The sequence below is a fragment of the Arvicola amphibius genome, chromosome 3, assembly GCF_903992535.2.
Source record: "Arvicola amphibius chromosome 3, mArvAmp1.2, whole genome shotgun sequence".
NCBI lineage: Eukaryota > Metazoa > Chordata > Mammalia > Rodentia > Cricetidae > Arvicola > Arvicola amphibius.
This window is the reverse complement of record NC_052049.1, coordinates 93,617,546-93,641,390: the sequence shown is the minus strand read 5'-3', so window position 1 is coordinate 93,641,390 and position 23,845 is coordinate 93,617,546. Positions and strand designations below refer to the sequence as shown.

The following is a 23,845-nucleotide window of genomic DNA, read 5'->3' as shown; positions in this document are numbered from 1 at the left end:
TTCATTAAAGGATTCATCAGAAAAGCTCATAAATAAGATGCATCAAGAGAATGCATATTTCCTCTAAAAAAAATCAGTATCAGATGACTTTAGCCTCCTCACCCACCCAACAACCTACCCACCCCAAATTAGAAAAATAACACAAATTTTATATCAACCATATGGCACTCACCATCAGATTTTGTACTGGTTAGTTTTTTGTTTTATTCATTTTAAGGGGAAGGTCATCTGAGAGGAGACTACCTCAATTGAGAAAAGGCTGCCATCAACTCTGTGGGGCACTTTCTTGATTTCAACAGATGGTATGGAAGTGCCCAACCCATTGTGGGCAGTGCCACCTCTGGACGGGTGTTTATTTTAAAAAAACAAAAGCAAATTGAGTGTATTAGTCACTTCTCTGTTGCTATGATAAAACACCATGACCAAGTTAACTTAAGGAAGCGTTAACTTAAGGAAGAGTTTATTTGGGCTCTGGTTAAAGAAGGTTAGAGTCTATGATAAAAGGGAAATCATGGCAGCAGGCACAGCTGGACAGTAAGCTGAGAGCCCACATTTTGAAGCACAAATACGAAGCAGAGAAGCAACTAGGAGCAGGTGAGACCTTAAGCTCTCAAAGCCTGCCTCTAGTGACAGAGTTCCTCAGGGGAGCTACACTTCCTAGACTTCCCCCCAACAGTACCATAAAGTAGAGATCAAATGCTTGAGACTATAAGGGACATCGCATTTAAATGACCACAGATGATATTCTACTAAACACATATTCAAAAGCTATTCATTAAACTAAAATTCTAATATAAAACCTTTTTAAAATTAGTGACATCTCAAACAAAAGATGTAGTGTTTCTTCATATACAATTACCAAGTTGCCAACCTAGAGAAGAAAAAGTAGACTGAACCCATCTGTGCAGTCTCATCTCTGCTCCAGAGCTGCATGTACAATACTTCTACCCAAGCAGCATCAACCAAGTTAACTGGCCTTGCTGTGATGAAACACAACTACTAAGGTAACTTTCCGAAAGAAAGGCTTCCAGTTCCAGAGAATCCATCATGGCAGGGAGGCAAGACAGCTCAAGCAGGAAACTGAGAGCTCACATCCTTAACCACAAGCTTCACAGCATACAGAGCAAACTGCAAATATCATGAAGCTTTAAACTCTCAAAGTCTGCCCCCAGCAACTTCTTCCTCCAGTAAGGCCACACCTCCTAAACCTTCCCAAACAGTACCATACTACCAACCTGGAACCAAATATTCAGATATATAAGCCTATGCGGGACATTTTCACTCAAACCACTACACCAACAGTATTGAGTAAAAACTGTTGTGCTCAAAAAACAAACAAGCAAACTGTAGTGCTTTAACTACATGAACTGTTATAATAAATGCAACTTCCAAAATAAAAAAAAATTAACCAATAGTAATCAACACAGAAAAAACACTGTTCCCCTCAGTAAAGAGTGCTTCACAGTTAATTTAGTAACTTAATAGCAAATTAAAAACCGTTGTAAAACATGATTAGCAAAACAATATACACTGTTTAAGTTGAATATAGACTCAATTTTGTCAAAAATAGTTCATTCGCAATCCTGCTTTCACCTTCTTAAAACAATAGGAAAATATTTTTTACTGATTTTACTAAAGTCTAAAGTCAGCCTATGTAACCAATGAAAATCATCACTTAAGAGTAAGACTGTCACTGAGATTAGTAATCTTACCCAGGTCATAAAAGTACAGGCTGTTTCTTTATACACAATAATGCCATTAACCAACCTAAATGCAAAATAACCCTTAACAATATCTTCAAATGGATTATAAAGCAGAGCAAAGTACTCACAGATGAATTAGAAAACAGGGAGAGAACTAGAGATAAGGCTCAGCAGTGAAGAGCACTGGCTGCTCTTCCAGAGGTCCTGAGTTTAATTCCCAACACCCACATGGTGGCTCAAAACCATTTATAATAAGATCTGATGCCCTCTTCTGGTATGAAGGCATACATGCAGAGCACTCATACATAAAATATAAATAAAATTAAAATAAACAAAGAAAACAAGGAGAATCACATTTCCCTGCAACATCCACACACTAGTGCAATTTTAAAGGCAATCATTTGAATTATTACCTTTTATCCTACCTTTCTTTGCAAAACTTAAAGCAAATACTCATTTAACTTAAATGCTCATGTGACACAACTTCACTGAAGGTTATTAGCCAGAAAGCAAATATATACTGTAATAATAAGGAGCTATTTGATTCCTTCCTTTCTTAGCATTATCACTTGGAAAGAATCATTGTTCTGATCCACCACAACTGCCCATCATTTCTCAATTTTCAGTTTCTACCAAAGGTGTTGAAGGAAAAGGAAGGAGAAAGAGGAGATACAAATTCTATTATGCAACTAAGCTAAATTTTTAAACATTTCTACATAAGATAAAATGACATACATTCACTAGTTATTTGAGATATTATTTCTTAAATTCATCCAAAGTTGATAAAGACCAAAACTCCGTATTAGTAAGAAATTATCTCACCTACTACCATAAGTGTGAATTCAAATCCTCTTTTCACAGATTTTCTGTACACTTGATTTGGGAGGTTGGCAAATCCCACATAGCCCTCAAGGTTCTTCGGTTGCTGAGGAAGGTAAAAAGAACCATGTACCAATAAACATTTCAAATTCCCTCATTCTTATCTCAAAAATTTTTAATTATATAAACTATTTTTTAAATTATAATTATATAATTATAATAATTATAAAGTATTATTCACAGCAAATCAAAGTTTATATTGTCACAATAAAAACATTAATTGCAAAATGTATAGACTAAATTGAACATGAATTGAAAATAAAATGATTATTAAAATCCAAGCATGAAGAATTAATGAAACTTGTTTCAGAGCAAAGATTTCATTTGACAGTAATCTAGTAACAAGGAACAAAATGACAAATTCCAACTATGGAAAAATTCAACCCCCTAAGTGTACACTAAGAACCTTTCTTTACACTGACTAATTTCCATCCTCACGAGCTTCTTGAAATTGATCTTGACTCATAAAATAAAAAAATTGTGGTTAAAGCAATTCTTTTCTGTAAATCTTTTTTTGTTGGTGTTTTTGTTTTTCCGAGACAGGGTTTCTCTGCGTAGCTTTGGTGCCTGTCCTGGAACTAACTCTTGTAAACCAGGCTGACCTCAAACTCACACGATCTGCCTGCTTCTGCCTCTTGAGGGGTAGGATTAAAGGCATGTGCCACCACCGCCCAGCTCTTTTCTGTAAATTTTGAAGATTTTCAAAATCAATGTCAGTAGGCACGTGTCTTTCAAGCTGTAATCCCAGGCCCATTTGGGTCACTTCAAGGTTACCCATGATGTTACTACCTCCATCTTCATGAAATGAAATGTATCAGGATTTAAAGTAAACCATAATTATGTTAGCTACATGGAGTTCTTATTCTTCGATGACCCAAACAATCATTTCATGAGTAATTTTTTTAAATTTAATTCTACATTGGTAAAGTAAGTCTGATTCTTAATTGACCCACTGGTGAAAACAACTGTTCAGTTACATCACGTGTGTAGTTGATTTACTGCTTAATTTTACTTTAGAAATAGTCATCTTTAAATATTGTGGCAAAATACTCTCAAGAGGCACATATGTCTCCTAAGTCTCTGACATATTTAAATCCTAGTCATAAAACAACTTGTAATAGAAGAGCATTACTCCAACACATCTGGGTTTAAACAGAGTCTGCACTCTTCACTGGTATCACTGGTGTATGGGCCCTACTGTATTTGTGCTGCTTTTATTGGTTATTAAAGAAACTGCCTTGGCTAGTTGATGGGGCGGAACTCCAGTAGGAGGAAAGACAAAACAGAATTCTGGGAAGAAGGGCAATGTGGCAGACGCCATGATTCTCCTCCCCAAGACAGATGCTGGTTAGACTCATGCAGGTAAGCCACAGTCAAGTGGCGATACACATTACTGGATGGGTTAAACTAATATATGAGAGTTAGCCAATAAGAGGCTAGAAATAATGGGCCAGGCAGTGTTTAAATGAATTTTAAATGAATACAGTTTTTGTGTAATTATTTCGGGTGTAAGCTAGCCGGGCGGGACGGAACAAAGGGCCTGGCTGGGACGACAAGCAGCCCGTTCCTCCTACTACATATCACATTTATAGCTATACCACAACTTTCATCCTTGCCATTAAAATTAACTAATTTTTAAGCCTAATGTTGTAAGTCAAGCCAGCTCATTAAAAGCTAATTTTGAACATGATTAGCAAACTGACCATAATACAGTATTTCAGAGCCAAGTATCTGAAAGCCTATTATGAGTGGAGCTAAAGCAATGTTGTAAGTTAAATGCTTCCTTAAAGATCATATTTCATCTAATCACAAGATAAATTTAGACTATTAACAAGGTTTTGCATAAATTATGTAGTGTACTCACAGCTACTTTGTAATGGAAACATTTCCATCATTCCAGTGTTCCAGATTCCAGCAGAACAAATTCACAGAAGACAGCATGTGAGGAATTCCACAAATTGTAGTGGCACATTCAGTTCAAGCAGGAGTAGCAGATCCATTGGAACACAGCAAAATATAGAAAAGAAGTTAAAATTACTTACATATAACTCAATGACTTAAAAGTAAATTAATAAAAGAGATTAAAATAAATTGAAGACATTCTTTCCTATGCATGCCAAAATAATATTTTCATATCTTTAGTAGTTTTTACATTTCCCTTAGAAATATAAAAAGACCTCCTATCTTTTAATTAAGGCCAATTACTATACCGTATCTTAGAGAAAATGCCGCAAAATAAGTAGGCATATGTTTTGGAAAGGTACACTATAAATTTCATACAGCTTTTGTGTTGTCAGTCAACAACCCAGCTTAACATTTTAGTTAAAATCTTTTCATACAATGATGCATTTCAAATTCTGTGAACTCAGACTTAAAAGACATGTAGACCGTAGGAAAAAAAAATGATATGCCATACCATACTAAGAAAGTGAAAACTGCAAGAGTACAGAGAAGAAAACACAACAGTAAGATAAACTCCCTGTGAAAGATACAAGTTTACACTTGTGCAAGGTACTTCAACTTTAGGCAGTTAGGGTATTCGCAATTTAATAAGTGACAGCAAAATTTCAAAAACACAGTCTCAGTCTCTCTCTCTCTTTCTCTCTCTCTCTCTTACACACACACACACACTGCACGTGCAGAACTGAAACATCTCCACAACTATCCCTTTCTTTTGTCATTTCAAGAAACCCACCACAGACGAAAAGGCATAAACACCTACGAGTATGTACCTGTGTCTTATTTACTGTCTTTTCCTCAAGTCTTTGGTTCATAATCAGTACTGTTTTGGGGTTGAATTAACAAAAGGCAGGAAGCATTCTAGCTAACAGAAAGGACCATAAACTAGGAATAAATCTGGCACTTTCAGGAACAAAAAAAGAAAGTATGTGATCTATAACACAGGAAAGAGACAAAAGGATAGGAAATGAGGTCAGAGAGGCAGGCAGGCAGGCAGGCAGGGGCCAAATCATGTGGGATTCAGTCAAAGAAAGTTTGAATATTATTTTAGACATGGGGGCGGAACCACTGGAGGGTTTTGCACAAGAAAGTGACCTGATTAGCTTTTTAAAGATAGCTTTCACTGTTAAGTGAAGTGGCTTAAGAACTAAGAAAACTACTGCAATAATACCACAAAGAGTAAATTAAATTAAGCTACTAAGAAGCAGTAAGAGATTTTAAGGATTAGAAATATATTTTTGAAGGCTGAGTTGGTGGAATATTGCTAATGAATTGGGCATCAGTGAAAGGGAAAAAAAACAAGGATAACTACTGGTTTTGCCTTGAACGACTCAATGACTGGTGGCAATTATGAAAATAGTACAATGGAAGAGGAAGACTGAGTAGTGAGAGCCAAAATCAACAATAGCTTTAAGCATGTTAAGTTTGAACTGTCTACTATATTCAAAACAGGACCGGTACACAATCTTAAACATGACTAAGGAAATTCCAGGGTTGGCTAGTGCTGAAAATAAGTCATCTGCACATGTACACTGGAAAGAGATTGGATTCCCCAAAAGAAACTATAAATAATAAAGAGAAGAGGATCCTGCAGGGCAGTGGTGGTGCATGTCTTTAATTCCAGCACTAGGGAAGCAGAGGGCAGATGGATCTCAGTGAGTTCAAGGTCAGTCTGGTCCGCAAAGGGGATCCAGGGCCAAGAACTGGAGCACTATAACAATTTGGGCTGACAATTAAGGCTGAGAAAGATGGGAAGAAAGATCTGCCAGGAAGATGGGAAGAAAACTAAGATGACTGCAAGGAAGGGTGGCGGCCTTTTAACTGTGTTGCACCCAATGAAAAAATATGTCTATAAAATTGGAAATAATTTTAGCTACCTTTTAACAAGGCCAGTCTTAGTAACACAGTGAGAAAGTGATTAAGCTGATTTAAAGTATACCGTTTTATCCATGTGATTAGCCTTAAATTATTTAGAACCTTTAACTTACTAGTTCCTGTGTGACTAGTTTCTGAAATACAAATTTTCTCTACAATCCTAACAAAATATGAATTCACAACTGATAGCCTCCAAAAAAGTGAATGATCACGCTTTCAAAACAAATTTCTTCAGAAGAAATTTTGTCCAAAGATAAATGATAAAGTAGTTTGGCTACTTGCTGCCAAAAAAAAAAAAAAAAAATTTCTCAGAATATGCATGTAAACATCCCAGAATATACAAAAGCTAACGTCTGGAACACCTGGCTCCAGCACAAAAAAAACCTGGCACCAAATACAGTTTAAAGGATATACTAACACTATTTGTAACTAAGGGAGATAACTTTTTATCTCATAAGACTCTTTCCTTACCCTGAACTTTAAAAACAATTTCTAGTTTTTAACTCTGAAAGTCTTTATAATCACTGTGCCAGAATGAAACACAATCTCTGGCCAAGTAAATGGTGGGTGGGTGGGCAGGTGTGGGTGTTGGTGTGTATGCACGCGTGAGCGATGAAATTATGAAATTTATAATCATGAAAATATAAATAAATACATGATTTTTCACCTAGGCTTCCACCAAAATACTATGGGGTCATGAAGGTACTCATTGATCTCAAGCCAGTTATATAAAAAGCAACACAGATCTCTTATAACAGCTTGTATTTTAAAAATATTTTAGTTCATTTACAATTTCTATATCAAATTTATTAAAGGGAAAATGAACAATTCTGTTATTGGTGGAAATAAAATACAACACTGCACATGTCTGTGTTGGATTTATTTAACTCTATTTCTAGGAATCAAAAATACTTGAAGAACAAAATAGACAGGACACAGAGACAGGCGAGATCTCTAAGTTCAAGGCCAGCCTTGATCTACAAAGTGAATTCCAGGACAGCTGGGACTGTTATACAGAGAAATCCTGTCAAAAAAAAAAAAAAAAAAAAAAAAAAAACCTAAAATGTTTAATAACAACAATGTATAACCCAAAGCATCATAACATATCCAGAATTCTACTTCTCCCTTTGCAATTGCAGTTAAGAAAAAAATACCACATTACCAAGATGCAAAGGTCACAGCAATATTAGTCTTTCCTACACGGTTTTAAATTCAATCTTCAGATTTTAGCATATATGTGCATTACATATTGTTTTACACAATGATAAACTAATTAAATTTACCTCCAAAAGTTTAAATTAATTCTAAATATGAAAAAAAAGGGGCAAGCAAAGGTACACACCTGCAGTCCTAGCCCCTAAGGAAAGTGCAGCAGCACAATCAGTTCAGCACTTGGGCTCAAGGGCAGCCCAGGCAACACAGTGAAACCTCCACTGAAAAAATAATTAACTCTTTAATTAAATTATGAAAACCAATCACAGATTATAAAAAGACAGTACCAAAGAAATTTACTTGTCTACTACTTAATGCCCTTAGCATTACGTAATACACCTAACTACAACTTTCAGGCACTTGCTTAGACAAATTCCTAAGGTCATATAGCCAAGTTAAAAAAAATGTTCATCCACCATTTAAATGGTGTAAATATTTTTATATAAATGATTTACAAATACCTATATTAAACGTAAACAACACAAACACTATAATATTACAGGATTATACAGGCATATCTCCTACCCTCCCTTAAGTATTTTACAGGTTTGTGTGCTATTTTGCATACCTCCAATCAGTTTTTACTATGATGGGCAATTTTTTAAAATACTGTAAATTTATTGTGTGCATGTGAGGACAAACATGTGGATTTCATGTCTCTCATGTTAGTCAACTTTTAGGAGTCAGTTCTTGATTTCCATAATGCTGACGTGGGTTCTCTGTCATTCCTGATGTTCTGCTGCACATTTTAGGCTCGTGATAGGGTTACAAATATAACTGATGTATTGAACTAACATTCATTTTTCTTCTCATTCCTATGTGTGTCTGTATGTACATGTCACATGCACATGCATGTCCACAAACACCAAAAGAGGGCTTCAAATCACCTGAAGTTAGAAGTGACAGGTGGTTGTAAACTGCCCAGTGTGGAAAGTAAACAGAATTCTCTGAAAAAAAAGTAAAGTGCTCTTAACCACTGAGCACTCTTGCAGCACCAACTTGCACTAAATTTCTATTGGATGGTATACTGGACTATATGCCAAGGAGCTAGCGGAAGAATTTCTATAACTAACCTGTAGGAGGAGTGCTAAGTCTTGGATTTCTGATTTCAGGTTTGAGCAAATAGTTGTCATTTAGTAATACAAGTAGTATTAATACTAATACCATTACTAATACAAATTAGTAAATGCCAAATCTTTTGAATTTAATGTACCAACGGACCTTATGGAAGATAAATGTTCTAGATGGGCAGTGGACTATATAAAAAGAGAAAACTGTAGCTGGCCACTGGTGGCGCACACCTTGAATCCCAGCACTCAAGAGGCCAAGGCAGGCAGATCTCTGAGATTGAGGCCAGCATGGTTTGCAGCAAGTTTCAGCAGTCAGGACAACACAGAGAAACCCTGCCTTGAAAAACAAAACACCCAGGAATTAAAAGAACGGGCAAATATTAACATTTTAAGGCATCATGTAAATGGTGTGAAAGGTATGAGTCTAAATACGGTGGGAACTAGCCAAGAACCAACACCAGAATCCCACCATCACCACCTAAGGTAGAGGACGGCCCAAGTCAAGAGAGGGCTGTAGACATCAAAAAAGAAAGGCAGATCATTTGTACCTGTTTAAATGCTATAGAAAAGACAAAGAAAATAAGTGACTGAAGAGGGTAAGTAAGGACACAGATGTTTATACAGTGAAGGAAGTGGTTTTCTTTAAACCTGGAATAAAACCACCTTCTAATCTTGAGAGAGGAAAGACTAGATTTTCAAGAGACAAAGATGTGAAAACAGAAACAACAGGAGAAAGGGTAAGGAGTCAAGTCTGGTGGCACAACTACTCCGGAGGCTAAGGCAGGAAGAATACAGGTTCAAGGTCTACCTAGGCTAAAGTGAATTCAAGGACAGATTCAGAAACTTAGTGAGACCCTTATCTTAAAATCAAAAGTTCAGAAGGCTGAATAAGATGCAAGTTAGCTGTGGAAAGCCTAGTACGCACAAGGCCCTTGCTCAATCCTGAGTAATGCCAAAGCAAACAAACAAAAACAAAACAAAACATTTTAAAAATCAGCTAGGGGACAGTAAAGTAATCCATTCACCTAATTAAGGCTGAAGACCACAAATCTTTGAATGTGAACTTGAAGTAATGTGTTCTTTTTTTTTCCAATAGCAACCTGTAACTTGGGTGTACAATAACAAATTTAGGATTTATCTGAAACTATTCTCTGTAAAGAACATACAAAAGGACAAGGCTCATGAGAACTGGCACTTAAAGCTGAATTAAGGGACCACAAATGGAACAATGAGGAAACTAGAATGTACAATCTTTTTAAGGTTTATCAAAAGAAGCACATGCTCCAGGACCCATAAGGCCTCTAAAATGATAGATGAGGTTGAGGACAAACTCAGTGGTAGTGTGCGCTCAGCATACAGGATGTCCTCAGTTTCCCACTACACATATCTTGTATGATTAACTTTGTTCTCAGAAGGCAGAGGCAAGAGGATTCACAAGCTGGGAGCCAGCACTGTCTACAAAGCAAGTCCCAGGATTCCATAAAGAGAACTAGCCTCAAAAAAAGGGAAGAGGGTTGCTTCTATAAATCTGTAAGTGAGTACACAGTAAACCCTAACTCTCATAAATTCCTGGTAGGAATATAAATGCTGCTTCTAATTGGAAATGTTTTATAGTAACTTAAAAAATTAAATGTGTGTGTGTGTTCACACGTGCATATATTTGAGTCAGACCAAAGAAACGAAACCATAAGCCATCATCATTGTGGCAATTTTTTTAAAAAAAAGTTAACTAACAGCCAGCCAGCTAGATGGCTCTGTGGGTAAAGGTACTTGCTAGTAAGCATGAAGACATAATAAGCTTAATCCCCCAAAACCTACATTGTGGAAAGAGAACCAATTCCTGCAAGCTGTCCTCTGCCCCCCCCCCAGTATGCCTATAACCACAATAAACAAATATAAAAAATGAAATAAAAATAGTAACAATCTAAAATAATACCCCAATGTTAACACCAGTGTTGTTTTACTAGCTTGACTTAGTGACAATTCTTTTTACTGCCATCTCCCAAGTTTTTGCCAAAGAATCAGAAGCATCTCCACTTTTAAAAATTCATAGAAAGAAAATGAAGCCACATACATCAAAAACCACCATGAGCTTACCTTTTAACAGGTAAATCAGACTTTTTTTATTTTGATCAAGTCATTAGACTACAAAGGAAGAAGAAACCTTCAGCTTAACCATGATGAGAATACAAGGAAAGTAGAGGAATAAATTTATCAGATGGCCGGGCGGTGGTGGTGGACACCTTTAATCCCAGCACTAGGAGACAGAGGCAGGAGGATCTCTGTGAGTTTGAGGCCAGCATGGTATACAGAGAGAGTTCCAAGATAGCCAAGAACACACAGAAAAACCCTGTCTCAAAAGACAAAAAGTTAGGGGGCTGGAGAGATGACTCAGAGGTTAAGAGCACTGGCTGCTCTTCCAGAGGTCCTGAGTTTAATTCCCAGCAACCACATGGTGGCTCACATACACCCATAAGGAGATCTGGCGCCCTCCTCTGGTGTGCGGGCATACGTGGAGGCAGAATGTTGTATACATAATATAAATAAATCTTTTAAAAAAAGACAACAAGTTATAATATCAGTAAAGCAAGGCAGATAAACTGCTGCTTAGTTGTATATTCACTTTAGCAGATTTATCTTAGCTAGATTCTAATTTGTTAAATACATCTCCAGGAACCAACTAGACTTAGAAAACCCATCCTTCAATCAAGCAAGCAATAAAACCCCCAAGCTGTACTAAAAAATGTTCATCACAGATTAAAAGATACTGTTAATTGAGCTAGGGTGGTGGTACATGTCTGAAATCCCAGCATGAAGCTGTTGGGCATGATCCAGATTTCAAGTTAGCCTCTACTATGTAGTATGTTTAAGAAAAACCTGGGTTACATGATATCGTATTTTTAAAAAAATTATCAAATACCAAAGATTCAATTGGCATTCCCTTTAATCCTGGCCAATACCAAAGTAGATGATCATTTCATGCTATATATGCATGTCCGTTGTTTGTTTGTTTTGTTTTATATATTTATTTATTATGTATACAATATTCTGTCTGTGTGCATGCCTGCAGGCCAGAAGAAGGCACCAGACCCCATTACAGATGGTTGTGAGCCACCATGTGGTTGCTGGGAGTTGAACTCAGGACCTTTGGAAGAGCAGGCAATGTTCTTAACCTCGAAGCCATTTCTCCAGTCCCTGGTTTTTGTTTTTTTAGACAGGGTTTCTCTGTGTAGCTTTGGTGCCTGTCCTGGAATTCACTCTGTAGACCAGACTGGCTTCGAATTCACAGAGATCTGTCTGTCTCTGCCTCCCTAAGTACTGGGATTTAAAGGTGTGCACCACCACCACCCAGCTTGCATGTCCTTGTTCTTATTTCCACATGTTAACCAAATATTTAATTTTCCAAATTAGAGGGGCTATACCCCTTTAGCAAACCTAAAGTTATTTCAAAGTTTTAAGAAAAAGACAATCACTACACAGTCAGCTTCCAAACAGTTTACCACAATGCTCTAACACATACTGAAGTGGCTTTTTTGTGTGTGGTTCTAGTTGCCAGCTAAGTAGTTAAGATTATAGTTACCTTTTCCTCATAGAATATGTAATCATCTCCCTGAAGTAAGTCATAATTATTCTGTATTTAACCAACTTTTGCTTTCTAACAAAAATCCCTAGATAAGGCTGACTAGTTTCTGTATGTTTTCACTAATTCCATCAACTTATGCCAAGCTTTCATTTTTCCAAACTTAAATAAATCAATTTAGCATATTCAGTCAACAGACTAAAAGGGTTTGGTAGCTCTTTTATTTGTACATTATTTTATACATCCATAGAACAAGAATTATTCCGATTTAAATTGATTTTCCTTTCACCCAGTACCTCAACTTTATAGGATACAACTGAGAACCAAACATGTAAATCCAGCTCAATGCTTAACAGTCATAGAGTAGACCTTATTGGATTTGAGGCCTGGATCCACACAGGTAAAATCAGATATGGTCAAACATGGCTAAAGGTCCTAAGCCCTAGGGGAGAACCTATTGATGTCATGTTGTTAAACTACCTTTTAAAAATTTCTGTTTATATAATTTGTACTGCTCCCAAACTTGGTCAAAGAAGCTTCTTATTACGATGCATAGTGGTCAATGAACACACTCACTCCTTGCTCTTCAAAGTGCTGAGAATAAGTGACTTTATGCTCAGCTGTAGACCTGGATCAACACACCACCACCTAAGGCTCAAGAAACACCATGGAGTGGGGATGAAGGTGTAGGAGCTGCAGGATGGCAAGAAAGATATGAAATGATGTCTGTCAGACATGGCATGACTGGTCACACGAACTCACAGCAGTTGTGGTTACCTGCACAAGACCAAGCAAATTGGAATCAAAAATTCCAGCATGAAGTTCCTGGGGAGGGACTCCTGAGACCCTCCCTAAACGAAGAACTGCTTGCAGCTGATGACTGCTTGAGGGAGTCACTTGGAGGAAGGCACACTACTAGGTTTCCCCATATGCCAGTGGATAACCCCACACCCGAGCGCACATGGGCAGCAGTAACTGGATTCAGTGAATTGAAAGATGATAGATAGAAATAAGAAATTATTTAAGAAATAGGAATTATTCAAGAAATAAAACAGGAAATAATAACAAAAGGTAAGTAAATATATCCACAAAACAGAAAATGTAAAAAGATATAGTTTTAAAATTCTTATTATATTATTTAATAATTTTCATGCTATATATTTTCATAGCACAAAACCAAATATACCAGACAGTAGCTTTTAAAAGTGAAGTCTACTAAAAGCAGGGAATAATCAGATTATATATAACAAACAACTCTCCCCAATAACATAAGAAATGTATATTGCAAGCTTAAAATACTAATAAATACCCCAAGTATAACTGGGAGGGAGAGGGAAAGGTTTGTTAAACATTCTGTTTTAAAAAATGGTATTTATAATTTAAAATTCTGAAGATATGAAATGTCAAAAAAATAGTTAAGCAATTTTAACACTAGGATACCATATACATATTTAAAATAGATTAGTAATAGCTTAATAGACCAAAATATTACATTAAGTGAATACCTAACTTTCATATAAGAATTTAAAAAATACTTTCACATATATTGCCCCATAACATAGGGAAGATTCTTAGCCATAGTTTTTCATCAGAATCACCTAAAATACTTAAAATACAAATTTCTGGACTCTTTCTCTCACCTAGTAAATTAATGAACCTCTAACACTGAAAATATTTCCAACATCAAAGCAGGGCATAAAGTCAACTAATTACAGTGATTAAAAATGAACATGAATTAATTTACAATGACTGAAGTTACTATTTCCCCATTCCTAGTTAATTGATTTAACCTAATCATAAAAGTCTATTTGTTAAACTATTAAGAATGGCTTAGAATGTCAATAACTGAAAGTACATTAGTTAACTGGAGAATTTTCCTTATAGAAATCACTTCATATTTCCAAATGGTACAGAATTCTAGTTATTTTTTAAATTTAAAGCATAAAGATAAATTACAATTTTTTCCTCTTACACAAATAATCTGACTTAAAATATTCTCTAAAATTGACAAAAAAGAAAATTTTTTCTTCAAAAGAACTTTAATTATAGTCTTAAGACAATTTGTGTATATAATATAAAAAGTCATTCCCCCAAAAAATAAAACTGACGTAAGCCTTAGTTTGAAATGTACCAGTTCAGATTTTAATAAAGAATGTTGTAGGATATTATTTTAAGAGGCGTTACATTTCTTTATGCTGTGGAACATTTGTTTAATGATGCAAAGACGTGTTGCATTCTTTGAAGTTACATTTGTTTAACTCTGTAAAGCTGTGTTACTTTGCCTAACACCTGACTAATAGAGAGCCGAATGGCCAATAATAGTAAGGCAGGAGGAAGGATAGGCGGGACTGGCAGGTAGAGAGAACAAACAGGAAGAGAAATCTGTGAAGAACAAAAGGAAGAAGCAAGAAAAGGAGAGGAAGACCCTAGGGGCCAGCCACACAGCTACATAGTCAGACATAAAGAAGGAAAGAAAGGCATACAGAAATAAAGAAAGGTAAAAGCCCAAGACAAAAGACAGACCAGATAATTTAAGAAAAGCTGGCTAGAAACAAGGCCAGGCATTTATAAGAAAAAAACAAGACTCCTTGTGTCTTTTTTTGGAAGTTGGGTGGCAGGCCACCCCAAAAGCCAAAAGAGCAAAAAGAAAAAAACACAACAAAAGAATACTTTAATAATACATTCAAAAAACTAGGGGTCTTAACCTAAATCAGAACCTGAAACCTTCAGCAAAAAGGGTAGGCAGACAGGGCAGAGAGGGGAACAGAAGGGTACAAGTGAGTTCAATAGGGAAAACATGGGGCTTTAATTAAGGGAAGAGAAGGGGCATGAATACAAAAAGGGAGAGGGCAAACTAACAGTAAGGCTATCTGGAAAAAAATCATAAGGAATAATATCTATCTACCTAAAATTAAAATACAGCACATATAAGTCTGTGTATACATAGACATACACTATTTAAATGAAATTCCCCATCTGGACTCATGATGTTCCTCCCAAGAGCCATAGGCTATCTATATGAAAATAAATTAATTAAAAAATACCCAACACCAAACAAGAGAAGCCCCCTTTGAGTTACTAATCAAGGTTGTCCAAGAAACTCCCAAAATATTGCTATTGCTGCTTTCCTTTGAGGTTAAGTCCCTATTGCTGAAGACACCCTTCACTTCAGACACAGGACCTAGAAAACCTGAGCTGGACCTGACCTGAAAGCATCCTTCATGAAAACTAGGTTTCATGGTACCAGAAGACACCACTTCAGCTTTCAAAGAAGGGAAGCAACCAACAGTCCTACCCAGCTATAAACCCACAAGGACCAGCCTGGTCTGATAACCCTAAAAGTGCAGTAATGGCAAGCATAACTTGGTGATAACCAACCGCTCTCTGACTGGACTTAAGACCCACTTAACAAGAGGGACCATTACTGACACTGGAAACCAAGCCAGGGCTTGGTTGTTACCACTTATTACCCAGGGCCCCAGGGCTAGTGAAGTCGTGGATCTTGGAGGAAAACCTAAATTTGCCCTCTTACTAAACCAGAATAGTTCTTAACTACACTTTAAATATTTACCCTTATTCCTACAGGTGTAGCTCTCACCTTTCATCAAAGAAACTTCTTTGCAACAAAGATTACCAAAAAAAAAAAAAAAAAAAAAAATCAAAACCAATCAAAATGCAGAAAACAAGAAATTGTGTGATTTCCCCGCCCAAACTGATACACCTACAAGACAATTCCTGCACCTAAGACTCAGGGATCATTTTGCAGGAGGGAGTAAAACCTTTGTTAAGAGTCAGAGGAACAAGGAGTTTGCTGTGAGGCTGCATCTCCTAGAAATGTCAGGCTACACCCATATGTCTCATCAACATGGCTGTCTTAACAAGACCTGAACAATGACAACAACATCAGTGGACATGCTAATATGTAATGGGAAAACTCATAGGGCCTCAAGCCTCATAAGGAACTATGGGGCAACTAGGGAATGCTGAGAGCAGGAGAAATGGTCTTAGCGAAGGAAGAGCACCCCAAATGGTTATCCAATAACAAGCCACCAGCCTGCAATCGCACACATAGAGATAACATTATAGAAACAGAACAGATTGTATTTATATATTTAGGGGTGTGTGTGTGCCTGTGTGTATGTTTGTAACAATAAAGAAAAAGAAGTCATGAATCTGAAGGAAACTGTGTGGGATGCATGGGGGAAAGGTTGGAGAGAAGAGGGGAAATGGTGTAATTATAATTTCAAAAAATAAAAAATCTTATACTTAGGATTAAAAAAATAGAAGTATTACTGTGAAGAGGTGCAAGAGAGCTATTTACTCTGAGCTTCTTCCACCACAGAACGAGCACTTGTCTCCTTCGGAAGCCACATCTAAGGCACCAACTTAGAAACATAGTTGGCTATAACCTGTTGGCATGTGAACAGTGACCTTCCCAGTAAGAACCGAGTTTCTGTTCTTTATAATTGTTTCAATCTTAGGTATGCTGTTATCACAGCACAGACAGACTAAAACACCATATAATGAATTTACACAGCAGTACAAAGAATGATCTTTACATACTGATAATCTAAAATAGTCTAGCTGGGGAAAATGAGGCAAGAGATGTCATAGGTCAGGACGTCTATATGATTTTTAATTCCATACTTTTTAAAAATCCTTCAGAGTACATACAAGAAACTGTTTAAAGTAGGTTACCTGAAGAGTAGGAAACTGAATGACTTTAAAGATTGGGGGAGAAGCGGTGCTCACCTTTAATCCCAGGTGGAGTCAGAGGCAAGTGGGCAAGTGGATCTCTGAGTGAACTAGACCAACCTGGTCTACATATGAGTTCTAGGTCTGCCCAGACTACTCATTGAGACACCCCGCACTACACACACACACACACACACACACACACACACACACACACACACACAAGGTATAAGGAGGAACAAAAATCAATTCCAGAAGAAAAAGTACAAATATAATAATATATGCAAGGCAATGTTTGTTAAATCTTTGAAAACGGCTTTCAAAGGCTGGGCGATGGTGGTGCACGCCTTTAATCCCAGCACTTAGGAGACAGAGGCAGGTGGATCTCTTTCAGTTTGAGGCCAGCCTGGACTACAGGAGCTAGTTCCAAGACAGGCTCCAAAGCTACAGAGAAACCCTGTCTGGAAAAACCAAAAGAACAAAACAGAAAAAAGCTTACAAAATATCAAACTGCCATTACAAGACTATTTTACAAAGATGAAACTATTAAAAACAGTTTTTATACTGCTGAAAAAGTTAATCAGATTTCCAGGGACCCATCCCAAGTCTGTTTATATAATTCTAGAAAGTTACTAGAATTATGTGACCTTTCAACTTATAAAAAAAATTTTATGCATTTGAAAAAGAAAGGGGCTGGAGAGATAACGTATTCAGTAAAGTACTTGCCACGCAAGTATGAGGGGCTCAGTTTGGATCCCCAATACCCAAGTATAAGCCATAAAACCCAAATGTGACAACAGGCATCTGCAACCCTGGTGCTGAGGGGCAGGAGATGGAGACAACAGATGTCTGGGGTTTGCTAGCCAGTTAATCTACTCAATCAGTGAGTGAGCTCTAGGTTCAGTGAGAGTCTTCCCACCAAAAAAAAAAAGTGAATGAGCTGGGGAGGTGACTCATTTATTAAAAGTATGAGGACCTAAATTCACATCTGCACCACCACGCCTATACACATACACAAAAAAAAGTCAGGCACTGATGCAAATGCTTCTAACCCCAGCATTGAGGGGAAAGACTAGTGAATCCCAAAACAGTGAGCTTTAAAGGTACCTAATGTCTTCCTTTGGCTCCTGCAAGCAAACTAATAGGCATATGCTCCCGCAGTCATGTGCAAAACCATAAGCACAACAAACACATACCAAAAAGAAAACTAAGGTGGAGACCACAGAGGAAGGAGTATACCACTGATTGTTCTCTGGCTGCTATACTTGGATGGATGGATGGATAGACACATACAGAAGAATACAAAATACACGTGTGCGCACAAGGTTAAGGCATTGGGTGGAGAATACGCACAAGGAAATGTCAAGACGTTAGAAACATTCAATACCTTGACTGGTATGTAAGGCTATAGATGCATATGTGTTTATATCAAGGTTCCTTGAAGTAGGTGCCTAAAGCCTGCAAATTTTAAAGTATAAAAATTATAACTAAATAAAGTTATTAACTTGGGGAACACTTGGGAATGAGGGCTCCTAAGCTCCTCTCCTAGATACTGTGAAGGCCATAGCTGACTCTATATATTTGAGGATCTGACCTAGCACAATGTCAGATATGTGCTAGAAACTAATTACCAAAAAAGAAAAGTGAAACAAAAGTAAACTTACCAAAAAAAAAAGGAAAGAAAAAAGAAAGGAAGCAAGCAAAATAGCTACCTAGATAATCCTAATTCTCAAGTTTAAGAAATACTATGCATAAAATATGCACACATACACACACCACATATACACACATGAACCTACAGGTCATTCTCATATAAAAAAATAAACTCTAAATGTCAATATTTCTAAGGTTGAGAAACTGAATGGAGGCTCATCTCAAGTAAAACTACCCAAATGATTCAGTTATGGCTCCAGATGTAAAATGAAACAGACTTCATATGCTGAGGGTACAAAGGCACTTACTTGCCTCTCGGGCCTGACCTCCTGAGGTTGGTTCTGTGACATCCACAGTGAAAGGAGACAGCTGATTCCAACAAACTGTCCTCTGAACTCCACATGCCCCTGCACACATACACACTCATGCACAAATTTTTAAAATTTAAAAATAAAATGGGAGATGCCTTGAAACTTTTGGATTAATGAGGAAGAGGAATATCCTTCTTATAGTCTTTGTAAAGCAAATACAGACTAAAACACAAACACATGAATATGCAAGCCTTAAAACCCTCAAAATAATGTAAATGGCAGCAGCCTGGTGCCATTCTTTCAAACACAAGGTATACTTTGCTCTTCTCAGTTTACATAGTAAAGTTACTGGCTGCAAGTACATAATCTTTAATACAACTGATAAAATCCCATCTTTAGCTACCTAGAAATTACTGCACAACACCCTAATCCAGCTAACTATTCTGAAAGCAAGGTGGACCAGTGTATGAAAGAAAGTAGGTTTATGGTATAGAAAATATAGAAATTTTAAGCACAAAGTAAGACATCTATGTGGGAACTGAAGCTGGAGACCAAACCCAGGGCCTCATAGACGCAAAACTAATAATGCTTTGCAACTAAACTGTAGCCCCTCTCTTGGAAATTGTTTTAACAGGACCATTTTCTGTATATTGGACCTAATAATAAAGTTGGGACTTTCATGGTCTTTCTCATTCTGTTTTTATTTAAAAGATATTTACAGTACTTTGGATTTTCAGTGCTGTGGAAATAAAGGAAGGGACTTAAGTAGGGAGAAAAGAGAAAAACCATTCACCTGCTTGTGAAGCACTAACAATATGACAGACACATCAGCAGAAGGGGCAAATGATCTGAATCGATGTCTGACAACAAAGTTCTTAGTCATGGTAAGTAAGGTATGCGCTCATTAAGACTTTGAACCAGACAGAGCCCTCCCTTACTCTTTAGAAATCTGATGACAAAAATGGTCAAGAGAAAACAAAAAAAATATTTCTTCCCAAAATGTAAATCAGTCATTGGCAACTACCGTCTTCTTTTTGGACCCACCCTGATTTCTCTCTAGTTTTTAGGTGACCTCTTCTAGAGATAACAAGTGGGGCCTTTCTAGCCCTACTAGCTTCTGGTGTGCAGAATAACTGAATCCAAAATAAGAAAATGGAACATGAAAGTAAAGACTTTTTGTCTTCTTTTCCTTATTTAAAATCCTTACCCCTGATCCACTGACTTTTTAACACAATGCAGAGAATGAGGTCTATACATTTCTGTCTCAATGCTTGGTAAAATACACTAATTAATTTCAACTTCTAATAAAAACTTGAAAACAGCTTTTAAAGTCAAAATATGAAATTAGGCCTTCTACTGACAATTCAGCCAAGCAACACTACTTTACTAGATGGCCCCAGTCATACACAGTCCATGATGAATATATATAGATAGATATGGCATATATATGTATATATATATACATATATATATATATATATATAAAATTATATGTCTGAAACCAACCTGCTCTACAACTATCTTCAGTCCAACTGGTCACAAAAGCCACAGATCTAGCTCTCCTTCCTATTTTCTCCTCACCACTTTTGTTATTAAAGCATTAACCTTTAAACTTCCCTAAGATCCCACAGCAGTTCAAATATGCCAATAGATTATGTCTTTAGGAACAACACACAAATCCACATAACAAATTTTCAATTTAACTTCTTAAGTAATACCAGGATTTCTCATGTAGTTATGTACAAATTATCTTATCTCTAAAGCAAAACAAGTACCTATAAATTGCTAAACTAGGAAAACATGCATCAACTTTGCATAAACACACAGAAACCTTGTTTTTAATTCTGTAAGCCTGAGCGCATCTGTGATAATTTTAATAACGAGGACTAGGCTCCATCACATTGCTCTATCAATGATGACACACTGCTATCGTGAAAACTACCAATGTAGCTTCCACACTTCTTTAACAGCTCCATTCAAGCCCCATCTACTCTAGTCCCATTCAACTGGATGTAATGAAAGGGTGTTTCCTGCCTCCACTCCCCCATCATCCCCTACTCTTCCTTCCCCTAGCGCTGTTTGGAGAAATAAAGACTCCTGGAAGAACTGTTACGTCCATCCTTCAGTCTCCCGGGATTCCACAGGCTGCACTTCTGCGGGACGCATGAAACCTAGAGCTTCCTCAGCTTCTCACAACCTGAATGAATGCTCATAAATAAAAAAAATAAATAAATTAAAAAAAAAGTGCTTGTCACTCTAGGTTAGAGTGATTGCTCAGAGGCCATCAGAAAGATAGTTTTCCTTTTCATCAAAATTAGAGATCCAAAATAAGTAACTCTTAAAGTTGAACTATTTAGCAATAAACTTGCCAAGACTTAAGTAGTTAATGATTTCGGTAACTTAGCAAGCATCTGGTCATCACAGACTATCCCTTCAACTCAAAGAACTCAGACTGGCAACAGTGTACTCTAAAAAGTAACTCAGCAAAAAGAAATGTGTAAGAATAACTCAGCTGCTTATTTCACACTACATAAAAGCACGGAATGGAACTCTGGAGTGGAAAATATGAATGAAATGGCCTGTTCTTTTTCCAGCATGTGGGGGAGGAAAGGAAATGAAAAAGGCGTAATTGAGAAACAGAATACTGAAATTATTTTCAAAAATTAATTTCCTTAAACTTCTCCAGTCCGTGCGGCTCACCCCTTCTCTTTTCAGGCACCATTCCCATCCTTTACACCTCCTCCGGGGGGCGCCCTTTCCAGGCTGTCTCTTTCCCTTTTTCCTAAAAATTAAACCCAAGCCAAGCTCGGGATGCGTCTCCCGATCCGCTCGCCATCCACCAGCCTTTCTGGTTGTGCCCGGAGAAGGGGAAGAGAGCAGCAGCAGCACGTTTGTTGGAGCTGCTGCAGCCTCCTCCGCCACCTCCACCTCCACTCTAGCCCCGCGCATCCCTCTTCCTCCCTCCCCGACTGGCCCACGGATCCCCACCCTGCTCGTCCGGCCCCCATAGCCGCGAGCGGACCTCTGGCCGGGCTGCTCCGGCGGGAGACCCGGGCAGGCAAGGCCGCGGGGCCGAGGGCCGGAGGAGACGCAGGAAAGGCTGTGGCCTCGGAGGCGGCCGAGGGCTGGGCTGGGACGGGGCGGCTCCGGCGGCTCGGGCCTCAGAGGCCGCAGCTCGCCAGCCCGCCCGCTCCCCCGGCCTGCCCGCCAAGGCGCAGGAAACGCCGCCGCCTCGGCTCGGCTCAATTCAAACTGTCACCGAGGCCGCCTCTCCTCCCCTCCCCCCGGCCGCCGCGCCCCGGGCCCTCCGCCTCCCCGCCGCGCCGCTCGCCCCCCTGGCCCCCAGGGCGTTCCCCCGCTCGGCCGGAGGCCGCCGAGGGTCCGCGCGTCCCGAGCCGGGGCCGGGATGGCCGGGCGGCTGGGGGCTGAGGCTCACCCATGGTGCTGCAGTTGACGCTCCTCTCCTCGGCAGCAGCGGATCTCGCACTGACCGACATCCCCTCCCCCTCCGCGACCAGCCCCGGCGCGGCGCAGCCGCCGGATTCTCCAAAGCCACCTACGCCGATTCCGCGGCGTAGCCGCCCGGCGTCGCTGCTCCACTTACGCACACGGCAGCCGGCGGACGGCCCCACTGGCTCTCGCCCGCCCTGAGGCTTCCGGGCCGAGCCGAGGCGGCTGCGTTCTCGCGAGATTACCCACCTCCGCCGCCTGCCGCTCGGCTTCGCGTCGAGCATGACTTCACTGGCGCCGCCGCGGATTCGCTGTGCCTCCCGAACCGCCATGTTTACATTGGCCGCGCCTGGGCACTTCCGTTGTCGTGGACAGTGGGGTCTTTTGTATGTTTCTTCTGCACCGCTTCCAAGATGAACTGCGCTGCTTTTGTCACTGAAAATCCTGGGGACTTCGGAGTGGGAGCTGGGGGCTGGGGCGCGAGGGCGGGGTCTTGCCCAAACTAAAGATGGCCGCCGCCGGTGCCGCCCCGCGCAGTTTCACGTCAGGTTTGGGAGCAGCGGGAGCCGCGGGGTTGGCCTCCGCGGCTCCCTTACGGAGTTGGCGTAAGGCTGGGAGGCGCTGCTTGGAGTCAGCTATTGGAAAAGTGCCCTCAGGGTGGGGGCCCGCAGAAGCCCTTCTGCGGACCTGCGGTCTTTGTGAAGGAGCAGAGCAGGCAGGTGTCTGTCGGGGACCTTCTTGGTGGACTGTGAGATTAGGCCCCGCTGGCCCCACACCTCCTTCTGGTCATTTCTGGTGGTCTGGCGCAGCGGGGAGGCCGGCTTGTGCGGTTTCCCCCGTGGGCTGTGCACCGCCGCACTCCTGTTGACTCACCTTGGTCCCCGCACCTCTCTGGAGGAGGAAATGGACACGTGTGAAACTCAGTTGAGGGTGTTGTTGGAAGGCGGGAGGTGTCATTTTGGAACCTTCCCTCTCAAGCATCCTAGTGAGAGTTTTCGCAGTTTGCTAGGAGTCCACTCCTGTCTTTAATTCCTTTCTTGAAACCGCTGGCTCCCCTGACTGCAAAGTTGAGCTCGTTAAGGAATTTTGTATACAAAGTTACTGTGAGCACCAAAGAAATCTTCCGAGCAGCGTAGTTGTGTCCGTGAAACGGTACTAATGGAGTCGATAAGTTGCACTGTTATTAAATAGTTGACACATTGCTAGATGATGACACTCAGCGAACTGAAGCCACTAGCGTTAATGTGGATGAGTACATTAACACAGTATCGAGGGGGAAGCCATTAGTGTTAATATGGATAAGTACATTAACACAATATCGAGGGGGAAGCAAGTTGCAGAGATACTCTATTATAAATAAAGCCTTTTAAATGAGAAGCCGTGGAATCAAAGTGCAAAAGCCTCATAAATGACACATATAAGATCTAAAATAATAGCCACTTTTACTGAGGAAGAGAA

General features: G+C 39.2%; 1 protein-coding gene across 2 annotated transcripts in view; it reads right to left on the bottom strand.

Annotated features, from left to right (window-relative positions):
• Septin7 (septin 7) overlaps positions 1–22,553 on the bottom strand; it is a 60,051-nt gene extending 37,498 nt beyond the window's left edge. The window contains exons 1-3 of one of the 2 annotated variants that reach the window (XM_038321775.2): positions 22,374–22,553; positions 20,906–20,907; positions 2,526–2,628 (exon numbers count right to left, since the gene is read on the bottom strand). In XM_038321775.2, coding sequence (XP_038177703.1) covers positions 2,526–2,628; positions 20,906–20,907; positions 22,374–22,434 — 166 coding nt within the window. In that variant the 5' untranslated portion in view covers positions 22,435–22,553. Of the gene's footprint in view, positions 1–2,525; positions 2,629–4,446; positions 4,452–20,905; positions 20,908–22,373 lie in introns of both variants that reach the window. The other variant, XM_038321774.2, reaches the window with a different exon arrangement.
• Positions 22,554–23,845: the final 1,292 nt, after the last annotated feature.